The sequence below is a fragment of the Polistes dominula genome, unplaced genomic scaffold (assembly GCF_049000335.1).
Source record: "Polistes dominula isolate Pdom_NZ unplaced genomic scaffold, Pdom_raw_medaka contig_17, whole genome shotgun sequence".
Lineage (NCBI taxonomy): Eukaryota > Metazoa > Arthropoda > Insecta > Hymenoptera > Vespidae > Polistes > Polistes dominula.
The window spans coordinates 1,352,899-1,367,118 of NW_028301049.1; the positions used below are offsets into that span (position 1 = coordinate 1,352,899).

At 26.2% G+C, this 14,220-nt stretch overlaps 1 protein-coding gene across 2 annotated transcripts in view; it reads left to right on the top strand.

Annotated features, from left to right (window-relative positions):
• The window catches only part of LOC107066047 (synaptogenesis protein syg-1), a 161,838-nt gene extending 147,854 nt beyond the window's left edge, over positions 1-13,984 (top strand). For both annotated transcript variants that reach the window (XM_089175463.1, XM_089175462.1), the window contains 5 exons: positions 992-1,130; positions 1,705-1,892; positions 2,888-3,021; positions 3,655-3,883; positions 11,177-13,984. In XM_089175463.1, coding sequence (XP_089031589.1) covers positions 992-1,130; positions 1,705-1,892; positions 2,888-3,021; positions 3,655-3,883; positions 11,177-11,278 — 792 coding nt within the window. In that variant the 3' untranslated portion in view covers positions 11,279-13,984. The remainder of the gene's footprint in view (positions 1-991; positions 1,131-1,704; positions 1,893-2,887; positions 3,022-3,654; positions 3,884-11,176) is intronic.
• The last annotated feature ends 236 nt before the right edge of the window (positions 13,985-14,220 follow it).

Below are 14,220 nucleotides of genomic sequence, written 5' to 3' on the forward strand. Positions count from 1 at the left end.
TACCAAATTTATGATTATTTAATAAATAATCACAAATTAACATTAAATAATTTTAATATTTAAAAATATATTTTTCATTTATAATACTAAATATTATTTTTAAAAAAATGTATAACTAATTACAAAATTAAAATTAAATTCTTTATGATTATTTATAAAAACATTACGCCTGTATGAATGCAACCCTCCAGACTACATACTTGGAAATGTTGCTTGCGAGCGCCATCTCATGAGACGGAATTTTTTTTCTGCCCGAAATATAGGCAACCCGTAATACACACGTGTATAAACAGCAAGCAACATTTTTAAGTGTGTCTGGAGGGTTGCATTCATACAGGCGCGCATTTTCATAGTTATTAAATAAATAATTGCAAAACAAGTTAAATTAATAATTATAATTATATTATTTAATAAATTATCATACTCCTGATACTATACACTCGTCTGATTTTCAGGAAAGTTGAATTTTTTGAAGGTTTCGCTATTAAATTGTGTGATGTGGATACGTTTTTTTTTTAATTATCTACCCAATCAAATAATAAAATCGAAACTCTCGAACGATAGATTTAAAAAAGGGGGTTAAAAGAAAGAAAAGAAAATATCACAAAATATAATGCTGATTTACGATTAGTATTAAGTTATCTCGTTCAATTTTTATTTCGTAATTCAATGAACGACGGACACATTCTCATTCGTACGCAGTCAACTTTATTACGGGTCACTGATTAACGCAAAGCTACCCCATTTTCGCATGGTTTAATAATCCAATCGGTTAGTTGTTGCGATGTTAACATTTAAACGAAGTTGTTATTTTATACCGATATTTCATATTAAATCTATTTCATCTTTCCCCAATTTACAAGCCCAACCAATCTTTTTTATTATCCTTAGATTTTATGCATATTTTCCACCTGATCAAGGAGTAATCGAAATTTCAAACGGTGTATCGAGAATTTGTAAAGTATATTTTAGAATTCGATTTTGTCGATAGGTGGTGAAGCCAACGATGACGGAAAAATTGATCGTAGCAGCTACGGAAGGTAGTTCAGCAAGATTAGAAATCAGACTCTGTTCAAATCCAAAACCACGTCTTGTTGTATGGGAATGGGGCAGCATCAAACTTTACGCAGGTTAGAATAATTTTTTCTTCTATATATATATATATAAATTTATATTATTTTAATAATATATTTAGAATAATATATTATATATAAATATTATATATAATATAAAAAAATATATATTTTATATAGTTAATTATATTTTTAATATAATAAAAAGAAATATTATAAATTAATTATAGAAAAAAATATAAGTATTTATAAAATTATATTTTTAAATATTACATTTTTATAAATATTAAATTATTAAATTATAAAATATTAAAAATTTAATAATTTATAAAATTAAATTTTTATAAATACTAAATTATTAAATTGTAAAATATTAAAAATATTTTATATATATATATATATATATATATATATATATATATATATATATATGCTATTAAAAAAATAAATAATAACTTTTCAAAATTTACAAAAAAAAATCTATTTTTACATGTCACATCTTGAAGTATATTTTATCCAAATCTGTCTCCAAAAAAAAAAAAATTGATTTCTAATATTAATCTTAGCAAAAACAAAAAAAAGAAATTTGATTAAAATTGATTGATACAAATCGTTGTTTATATCCACACAGGTGATGTTTTAGAATCTCGTTATCGTGCACTGGATTTAGAACCTTTGGCATCAGCAGACTGTTACGTAGCAATTTTGGAACTTACCAGTACTGTAAAAGAGGATCAAAGAATATATACTGTTGTCGTAGAGAATGATCGTGGAAGCGACCGCAGAAGTTTAATGTTAAGGGTCGACGAACCAAGCCAGGTAAAATTATTATTCACCGTGCGTTCCTTGTTAATTCTCGAATGCGTGACACATATTAATATACGAGATTTTGCCTAGTCGAAATCTGCTTTTATTACGTACAATAAATTGTCATTATGCTTTTAATCACGTACCATCGATAAAACAAAATGCACGTTTATCGATAATATTCAATTCGAATTATTTAAAAAAAATTTTACATTTAAATGTATATTATGTTTTAAATTTTCTTGTTGTTTTTTTTTTTTAATTATTATTATTATTACTTTTTTTTTGGTCTTATTCTAAGAGAAAATTCGTATTTAAAGGGTGTATGATATTTTACATTTATTTTTATTATTATTATTATTATTATTATTATTATTATTATTATTATTATTCTTTTGGTATACTTTTGAACAATAGAAAATTTGCATTTAAAGTTATATAATATTTTATATTTATTTTTATTATAATATTATTTCTTTTTTGATCTTGTTCTAAATACAAAATTTGAATTTAAAAGTATATAATATTTTATATATATATATATATTATATTTATATATATAATTATATTTATATATATATATTTATATTTATATTAATATATATATATATATTTATTTCTATTATTATTATTATTATTTTATTTTGTATTCTTGTAAACGATAGAAAATTTGCATTTAAGGTTATATTATATTATATTAATATATAATATAATATAACTTTATTAATATATATTAATTATAATATAAATAATAATATTTGCATATAAGGTTATATTATATTATATTTTATATTTCTTTATTATTATTATTATTATTTTTTTTTATTTTGGGGTTTCTTTTTCTATTCGCTAACAAATGTAATTCATTTTCTAAAATGTGTTATTCTTTAGACAAACTTAAAACAAATGCACATGCATTCATAATAGTCGCTGTATATATATACATATATATATGTATAGTTATGCATTTACATTCCTAATAGGACAAACTTTCCCTTATGATTCAGACTCCACTCATTATCGGAGCCGTAGGGGGTTTCACCGTACTCTCAGTACTGATAATGGGATTCGTTTGTTTCCTACGATCCGATAGATGTTGCACAACTAGAAATACAGCTCCTGCGTTGCAACAAGTACATTGGTAAGTAAACATTTACATTTTCCTTAGTATCGTAAAAGATTGTATAATGATTAACATCAATAACTAAGAAATTTATATGAAGATGATGATCAATGATGATAATGATTTTTATAACAAAATTTTTATAAAAATTTATACACTATTTTAAATAAATAGTATTTTAAACTTTAATTTTATTGATTAGCATACAAGTAATACTTTGAACTATTCTATTATTAACATTCAAATCGTATTTATTCCTATTAAAATATTTTTTTATTATTAAGTACATATATATATACTGCTTGTATTTTGTAATAACTGCTTTTTGTAATTTGTCAAAATACAAATCATAAAATTTGTATAAAATAATTTTTTTTATATAATATCTATTTAATTATAATTAATATCATTAAATAGTAATATTATTAAATTAACAATTTATCATAAAGAACAATAATCAATTACGATTAAACTGGATAGAAACGTAAAGGTTAAAAGCTCAATTTATCCAAACGTTTATACATCATCCCCCTAAATCCCTCCCTCCCTCCCCCATCCCCCATCCCCCCTTTTCAATCTATAATACAACTCATTTTATTTAACAAATATATAACTGATTGAATATCATTGAAAATGTTTATGTACTTTTAGTACTAAAGCATCCAACACGCTAATAGAGGATCCACGTTTGACCGTTGATACAATGGAACGTAACAGTGGTCAACAATTTGTTCCTGAGAAACGAACAAATCACGTTTTAAAGCCTGTACCTTCGCAACAATATCCGCAAGAGTGTTACCAACAGGATCCGCAACATCCACAACAACATTATGAGAGGCACCGTCATCATATTCAACCACACGGACCACAATATTTACAGGTCAGATAAGTTGCACAAATAAGTGACCATAATTGTTAAATTGATTTAATCATAAGTCTTAATCTTTGATTTAGAAATATTCTAAAGAATTATATTTGAATTATAAATGAATTTTATATGTGATCATAATTATAAAAGATGTCTGTCATATATATATATATATATATAAGCGTTGATGTAGCTTTCTTATAAAATGTTGATTTAATATTATTTTAAATTATTGAATACATTTAATAAGAATACAGAAAATAATAATATCACAGTTAGAATGGTATACATAAAATAATGATACAGGAAAAAATATAAAAAGGAAGGTTAAGTTATGTCGTACGTAAATCTGAAAAAAAGACGTGAAATAATTGAATTGTAATACAGCACCATCTATTGAAAATTTACAGTACCTACAGACTTAGATAACCTTAAAATAATAAATCCCTAAATTAGCGATAAAAAATAAAACAAAAAATCGCGATAAAAAACTGTCCTATATTCTAAGTTTTACAAGTTTAATAAATTATAACAAAACACGAAATAATATCACAATTACACATTAAAATACAGAAAATAATAATACAGAAAAAAAATATAAAAAACAATAAGGTTAGTTTCGTGTTATGTAACTCTGAAAAAAACCTGAAATAATTGAATTGTAATACAGCACCATCTATTGAAAATTTACAGTACCTACAGACTTAGATAACCTTAAAATTACAAATCCTTTAATTAGCGATAAAAAATACGAAAAAAAACTATTTTATATTCGAAGTTTTAAAAGTTTAGTAAATTATAATAAAAACACGAAATAATACCACAATTACGCAATAAAATACAGAAAATAATAATACAGAAAAAAAATATAAAAAGCAAGCAAGGTTATGTCATATATAAATTCGAGAAAAAAAATATAACGTGAATATATCCAATAATTAAATTATAATACAGCACCATTTATTGATAATTTACAGTACCTAAAGACCTAAACATAATCTCTAAATATAATAAATCTTTAAATTAACGATAAAAAATAAAAAATAAACGCGATAAAAACTATCGAATGTTGTTAATTGACAAAAAATTACACAAAATAAACAAAATTTCGTATACAATGTGACACTAAATTTTTGTATATAAAAAAAGTTACAATATATATTTTTTTTTTGTCGAGATATTCTAAAGAATTACATTTGAACATTAAATAAATTCTACATAATCTTCAAACTAACAAACACTATCTGACGATTTATTTTTAACAATATCGTAAAAATTACATGATTGAATTTATTTAGTTTAATATAATAAACTCATTTATTTTAATATTTTAACTCATATCATTTTCATAATTATGATCACATATAATATACCAAATACCAAACACTATGTAACTTATTAATTTTTCAAAATTACATTGAATTTTTTTTTTTTTTTTTTTTTTTAATTTAATTGAAAATAATGTCAAATTGATAGAACTGATAAATTGATGTATTTTTTTTGTTTTTTTTTTTGTTTAAATTTATGACTTATCGTTAGATCATTTTCATAATTATTGAGTGAACGATTGCATGTGTAATTAAGCATAGCAAATGATTCTTTTGCTAAGATAAAAAAAAAATATATAAATAAAAAAAAAAAGCAATATAGCAAAGCTTGCCATTGAAAGTGACATTTGCTGACTGACCACCCAAATTCTCGTTACAAGCGTGATTTTAGCTTAAAAAACACGGAACAACGGTAGATGAATGCGAAATATATATATATATATATATATATATATATATATATATATATATATATATGAAAGTTAGAAATTCCATGAGCGTGTGTATACTTTAGTAGAAAGCGGGGAAAATCACGTAACACGTGCGTAGTATCCCAAAAATCGTGTGTTGGATAAACGTAGAGATAAAGAGAGAAATAGAAAAAGAAAGAGAGCGAGAGAGAGCGAGAGAGAGAGAGAGAAAAAAAAGAGAGAGTTTTTATTTTTGTATACTATTTTATATTATTTTTTTGTTTTGTTGTTCATCGAACAAAAAGTTAGATTGGAAATATAAAAATTGTGGATGAACATTTTATTCGATATTATGACTAAACGATTCTTCATTGTTGTTCGTTTTTTGTTTTTTTTTTTTGCAAAAATAAAATCATAATATTCGAATATTCGAATATTCGTGAGTTTTATATATCGTAATAATAATAATAATAATAATAATAATAATAATAATAATATTAATAATAAAAACATGGCTTTAATTAGTACAAAAAAAAAGAAATTACATTTTCATTTATCGTTCGTCATCAGTATGATGGCTTGATAAATTTCCTATGGCAAAATGTAACACGGAAAAGCGAAAAAAAAAAGAAAAAAAAAAATACCAAAAAAAAACACCAAAAAAAAAAAAGAAAAAGAAAAAAATGACAAAAAAGTATACGAGAAGAGAAAAGTTTGAAAGTAAACGAATTGAATTTTCTCTTGCACTTCTTTTTATATGTTCTTCTTTGAAAAATACAAAATGAATTACACACGTCCCCCCCCCCCTCCCAAAAAAAAACTAGGCCAAACTGCGAATCGTTAGATCATTCTAAATCGAAATAAAATATTGCGAATACTGTGGGAAGAGAATACAGTTGGAGATTGGGGTGAGTTAGGGGTGGGTTTTGAATCGATATAATAATCGATATTCCTTTATCGTGTTATTGCCGTATTTCCATTTGTTACCTATACCCTGAAATAAATATCATTCTACTAGAGACGTGATTCATTTTGGTATAAGAGAAACGGCGTTAACGTTTGTTTCCTTTCTGCCATATCGAGATGTGAATAATAAAAGATTTTCATTTCAAATCTATGTTCTAATGTTGATATATTATCTATAACAATATTATTTTAGTTGTTAGATCAAAATCATATATTCACACAGTTTCAAAATTTTCTAATGGAAAATCAAATAAAGTATCTTGTTTTGATAATTGACAAACAATGTGTTATTTAACTTTGTTTTAAATAAATCAAGTAATTAATTGTGATAATTGGAATGAATCTTTAACATCTTAAACATGGCTGAATGTTGATGAACTATGAACAATGGCCGTTCTATTATTTGTAATAATTTGTTTTTAAAGAAACAATACACATATACTTTAATTAAAACAATTTACTTTAATAATTAATAATAAAATTAGTTCTAATATATATTTTAAAAGATAATATCTGTGAAAGCAACTATAATGGCGCATAGTATTGAAAAATGATATTCGGGGAAGCCCCTATAGTTGCGCATCGTATTCAAAGATGGCACTCGCGAAAGTAACTATAATGGCGCGTAGTGACTAAAAGGTTAAAAAAAAAACACTTTTCTTTTACATTTTGAAATGAAATATTTGATGTCTCGAAGAATTTTTAAATGAAAATCAAATAAAATCTTTTTAGTTTTGATATTTGACGCACAATTGTGTTATTTATTTACTTTTGTTTTTTTAAATAAGTAAAATCAATTGATATTGATGATTGAAATGAATCTTTAAAGGAAAACACTTTTCTGTTAGATTTTCAAACGAAATATTTGATGTCTCGAAGAATTATGAATTTATTGTAAATTATATATCTTTTTTTTAAATGAATAAAATCGATTGAAATTAATGATTGAGATGAATCTTTGAAAAAAAAAAAAAAAGAAAAAAAAACACTTTCATGTTGGATTTTCAATATCTAAAAAAAAAATTTTTCTTAGACAAACATCTTTCTGACATTCTCGTGCAATTATTGGCCTCGTTTTTTAACCCCAATTGTATTTTAATCTCTCTTTCTCTCTTTCTCTCTCTCTCTCTCTCTCTCTCTCTCTCTCTGTTTTTCTATATCTCTTTTTCATTATGTTATTTATTCTTGCGAATGAAATAGCAATTCGTAATCGATTGCAAGGGTTTTGATTGAATTAGTAAAATGCACAAACGCGCATGCATTTTAGTTTGCAATTAGTCAGCTTTGTATTTCTCCTTAATCAATGCCACGTGTACATCGTATTATGTATATATATGTATGTGTGTGTACTGTGTATACGTGTGTGTGTATGTGTGTGTGATGATATGGGTATGGATGTGAGTGTGTCAGCACGTATAAATATTTACCTTTAACCAATCGCATTTCCATCTTATTTAACTGTATTATTATATATATATATATAGAAACTGTTGTTGTTTTTTTTTTCATTTGTACTAATTTATATTATCCATTGCTTATTTATTTCTTTCCTTGCCCATCCAGAAAGTACCATTTTCGTTTACAGCCACGAGTCCTGCGGGATTCAAGAACGAAAGACTGACTTGGCTGAATTTTATAAAATTATACGGATGAAAGTATTAAATGGAATGATAATAATAATAATAATAATAATAATAATAATAATAATAATAAGCTCTATTAGAAAAATAATATGAAACGTAATAAGAAAAGAAAAAAGTAAAAAAAAAAAAAGAAAACTAGTTGATATACGGTTGTGAGAATATATGTGATTATTACAATATATACATATAAATATACATATACATAAATATATGTATATATATATATATATATGTTGCAATCGTTTACTAAACTCGTTATAATAAAAAAATATTTAATTGACGTTTAATCTCTTGCCAATTTTAAATGACAATTGTACGTCAGTCAAATTTCTTAAGTGCGAGAGGATTATTATTAAAAATATAATTAATAAATTATCTTTTTAAATATCACGTGTATAGAAAAAAAAAAAATATACGTACTATGCGATTGATTAATTGATCGATGTTCTAAATATTGTAAATATTATTAAACGTTTTATTATTAAATGAAAAGTCTGATGAATATAATAGATATAAATAAAGTTATTTTGTTTTTGGGGGGTTTTCTTTTTTTTCTCTCTTCTTTTTTCAATATTAAAATATAAATTATAAATTCAATGTTCCTATATACTTTATTTTGATTTATTTAACCGACATTGATACGTCGAGTTTTTCTTAAAAAAAAAAAAAAGAATATATATATATACACATGGTAAAATTATTTGACAAAAATAATAAAATAAAAAAATAAATAAAATAAAAAGAAAAATATATATATATATAACTCATGTCAAACAAATCAAAATTGCAACAGTGTAGACAAATTAAAAATATTAATAAACACATACTTGCATACATATTATATATATATATATATATATATATACACATATACATACATATATATATTTCTTAATCAACGCGCATGATTGGAAAAAAAACTTGCACTTTGTATTTAAATCGTAAGAAATGTTGTTACAAAAAATATCATCGATAATTCGATGCACTTTCCTTCACCTCCACTTTCACCCCCATTTATAAAACATCCCTAAAATCTTGAAACCCTGTTGAGTATGACGCACTATCACCAAAACCGTAGTACTCCGGCATTGATACCACGATTTTGAATAAATAAATCATTATAATAATTTACCTATAATATTATATAAATAGTTGAATTCGTTTTGGTAACAATATATCGTCCCTTTTAGTTAAAAGAAAATAAATAGTAGTGGTGAGAAAATTCCAAAGGATTGTTTGTTCTCATCGAAGTGCATCGTATGAATATTATTTGTGACCATAATTATTAAAATGTTCTAATAAGTGAAAATTTAAAAAAAAGAAAAAAAACATGAGTTTATCCATTACACTTCACGCCACATTATTTTAAACTAATTCAATATTACGTAATGTGTTTGTTATTTTAAATATTATATTAGGTCTACCAGAAGATTCTGTCCATTTTTTTTTTTAATAAAATCAAATAATAAATTATTCATAATTTAAACAATGAATTAATTGAATTACTTTTGAACTCTTGTCAATATGGTGGCACTTTGTACATATATTTCATTTGAAGAAATGAAATAGGCCTTAACCCTAATGACGAAAAATTAAAACTAATGTTTGTTCCAACGGATAGTATTTTCCGGTAGACCTAATATAAAATTCAATTAGAATATTTAAATGTTATTCTTTAGAATATTTCTAAGGAAAAGAAATATATGACTTAGACAAGCACTTTCATAATTATGGGCACATTTAAAGTAGCATCTTGTAAAACGCGTTACGAGCCAAGTATATTTGATAAAGCTTTTAATCTCGTGTAAGTGCGTACGCGCGTATGTTGAAAAAAAAAAGGGTGAAGAAGATGAAAAAGGTGTATCTCATTAAACAAAATGTTACTGAAAAAGAAAAGAAAATCTTTATAAGCACACGACATATACAAACATACATACAGCAACAGCAGCATAAGACGTGCGCGCGTACGCACATCAACCCAAACGCCAAATGCTTGTGCATTCGCATTTTTCATCGATGACAACCATTTTTCTTTTATTTTTTTTTTATTTTTATTTCTTTTTTTATTTTTCAAAAAAAAAAAAAAACCTGTAAATACTCACATTCCTATTATCCGATACGTTGTTCACGTAGAAATCAAGAAACAACTAAGAAGTTAAGATAATCGATCATTAAACGAACTTATATAAACTAATATAGAGAGAGATTTTCTAATAACCTATATTACTATACATATTATTAACATATACACTTACACATATACATGCCTGTCGCTAAATTAAATGCGAACGAAATAATCATTGCTTCGTTTTTATTCAACGAACGGACCGAGCTTACAAAATAACGTAGAAAAGTATTTTTCCTGTGCTTGTGTAACATATTAATAAATATATAAGCACATGCATACACACTGACACCCAACAGACAGGACACACAACTCATACAAACAGCAGACATACAGACAGACAGACAGACAAACAACAGACCACACAACAAACAGGACACACAAACAGACAGACACACAGCAGGACACCCAAAACAGACAGACACACAGCAGGACACCCAAAACAGACAGACACACAGCAGAACACACTTACAGCAGCACACAAACAGCAGGACACCCAAAACAGCAGACACACAGCAGACACACTAACAGCTGCACACAGAAAGATAGACACATGAACAGCAGCACACAAATAGACAGACACACAAACAGCAGCACACAAATAAACAGACACACAAACAGCAGACACACAAACAGACAGATACACAAGCAGACAGACAGATAGACAGACAGATTGACAGATATTTTTACCTGCAATGTACCATGCGTTTCCCTCCCCTGTTAACTATATACATATATACATACGTACATATAGATACATATAAGTTGCATTGAGCTCCTCAGCCCTTTTTTTTCTCTTTTCCAACCTTCTCTTTGAGATAAACATTGTGCAGGGGGAGCAGCTGTTTCTCAAACCAGATCGTTTAGCGACGTTGAAGCATCCTAGCAAGATCGACAAGCCACCGCAGTATACCACATTCAAGCCGGGTAACTGAAGAACATAAATGCGCCCGTCCCCCTTCTTCTCATTTTCTTGTTCTTTTTTATTGTATTTATTTATTTATTTATTTATTTATTTATTTATTTATTTATTTATTTATTTATAAGAATGAGAAAAAGTGTTCATAAGTCCTCATAAGAAATGAAGGAAGAAACCAAACGAGAGAGAAAGAGATTATTATTATTATTATTATTGTTATTATTTGTCTTTACCCCTCAATTTTTGATTACCTAAACCCCTTTCCTCCAGCCCTCTCCACCATTTAAAAATGGAAAATACTTTTTCTCGCATACGTCCAAACCAAATAAAAATTTATTTTTAAAAGAAAAGAAACATGTGTGCACATCACACAAGTTAGAAGTGAAACCTTCAAATAAACAAGTTTCGAGGATAATTTATTATATATTATTATTATAATATTATTTGTACTTTTAATTTGTAATTATTTATTTAATTATTAATTTAATTTATGAAAAATTCGCGCCTGTTCGTATGCAACCTTCCAGATATACACTTTGAAAATGTTGCTTGCGAGCGCCATCTACTCGGGACGGAATTATTTTTCTAGTCAAAACTGTTTATACACGTGTGTATGACGGGTTGTTTATCATTCGGACAGAAAAAGAATTTCGTCCCGACAGATGACGCTTGCAGGCAACATTTTCAAACTGTGTCTGGAGGGTTGCATTTATACAGGCGCGCATTTTTATAATAATTACAAAAAAAAAGTAAATAATAAAACACTTTAAAAAATGTTTTCAAATCAAATATTTTTATAAATAATGATGATTTATAAATAATGTTATATTTGTTTTTTTTTCTCTTTTTACGTAGTATTAAGACCATTTCTTTCCCCCCACTAAATCTCGGTTTCGTTTTCCCAATACATCATCGCGTTTCATTATTTCAAATCAAACCCATTTTAAAGAAGTTTTCACCCGAAAAACAGGAATACAAATATTTCAATGTGTATTATATAATAATAAAAATAGTGATAACAACGGGCTAAAATCAAAATAATATTCATCAAAAAAAAAAAAAAAAAAAAAAAAGATATTTCGACGTGTATACGTGTGTATCGTTAATTAACGAATAAATGATATAACACAAAAGTTTATATCGTTATCATCGTAACCGTGCTTCTCGATAACGAAGCACTAACATAAGAGAGAGAGAGAGAGAATATACATATATATATATATATATTGTTATACAGAGTGACACACAAAGTTACAATTATTTTCTCTTTGCCTGGTGTTTATCGGAAAATTGTTCGAATTATCGATAACTTGTCTCTCTCTCTCTCTCTCTCTCTCTCTCCCTTTCTCTCTGTTCGTAGTCACTTATTCGAGTACGTAATTAAAAGCTACACACACATTTTACTACACCTACACAACTTTTCGTTTAGGGTCGAAAAGTTTACGGTGTACGTTAATAAAAAGGAAAAAATTCAGGTAGCTGGATTAAATTCACCCTTCCTATCAACCTAATTCATCATCATCCTACCTGTACACAATATTGAAACAAATTTATCTACTATCTTTTATTTACGCTCCAAGCATTCTCTTTCTCTCTCTCTCATAGGCTTGGTTATTCGATTGATCGATCTATCGATCGCCGTAATAAAAAGATTAAAAATATATTCGAAATGTAATAACACGTTTTACGTATAAAATGGTTATTTTTGTTCTTTTTTAAAAGTCATTTAGAAATACGTTTGGTATATGAAATAAAATTGATTATTATTGTACAAAAACGGCATAGAAAAAGAAAAAAGAAAGAAACAAAAATTCGAATACAGCCCTGTATATATACAGGAATGTTCACAATTAATCGGAGTCGTTAATTTAATCTGCCAAAAACACATCTCACTGCCGACAATGTTCCAATATTATATAACAAAATGACTGACCGACTTTCTGGATTAATCAAAATGAAAAAGAAAAATAAATAAAATAAAATAATATAATATAATTAGAAAAAAATTAGGGAATGTTGTTTTTTGGGATGACTAAAAAATCAAATTAAACTCATGAAGATAATTGATTTACAATTAGTTAAAGGAAAGTTCGAAGAGAGGACATGTTTGGTAAAGTTCTTAAAACGAACACATAAGTTATTATAATATATAACAATTTCTTCGAACTGTAACAGAGTATATATATATATAGAGAGAGAGAAATTTTACTTCTAAACGCTTATGACATTATTGTTAATATAAAACAATGATTTTTATTGTTTAAATATTTTTATCGATATATTATTGTATTATTAGTAGAAACAAGGATCGTGCTTTTTTTTAGTATCGATCGTATAATAAAAGGATGCGTTTAAAGTGTGTACGTATGCGTGTGTACGGGTGTGTTTATGTATGTGTGTTGGTATGTGCGCGAGCGCGCGCGCGCACGCTCTCTCGTCCGTATGCGTGGGTGTTTGTTTGTGTGCGCGCGTTTATGTGTGTACGTACGAGAATGCAAGGTGAAAAAAAAAACGAGAGGAACAATGTGTTTCGTACTATATATAATAAACTTACTGTACAGACCGTTGTCCATATCAAAAGAAAAAAAAAATCTGCGCTTATTAAAGCAAAAGAAATAATTCTATTTAATTTCGACTGCTGGCCAAATGTCCATGCAGATATACGAAACTTAAGGAACTGATTTCCAAAACTGGCTGAAATAAATCTAATTATTAACACCCATTTTGTTTCGTGGAAATTTATTTCAATCATTTCCAACACTTCCTGAAACTTACCTATTGCATAACCTTTCATAACCAACGAATAGTTGATTGAATATAATAATAATAATAATAATAATAATAATAATAATAATAATAATAATATATATCACAAGTCTTTTCTTACCTAAAGATTCTAATACTTTATTTCGAGATAATTATTTATATTAAATATAACAATTTTGAAATATTCCTTGA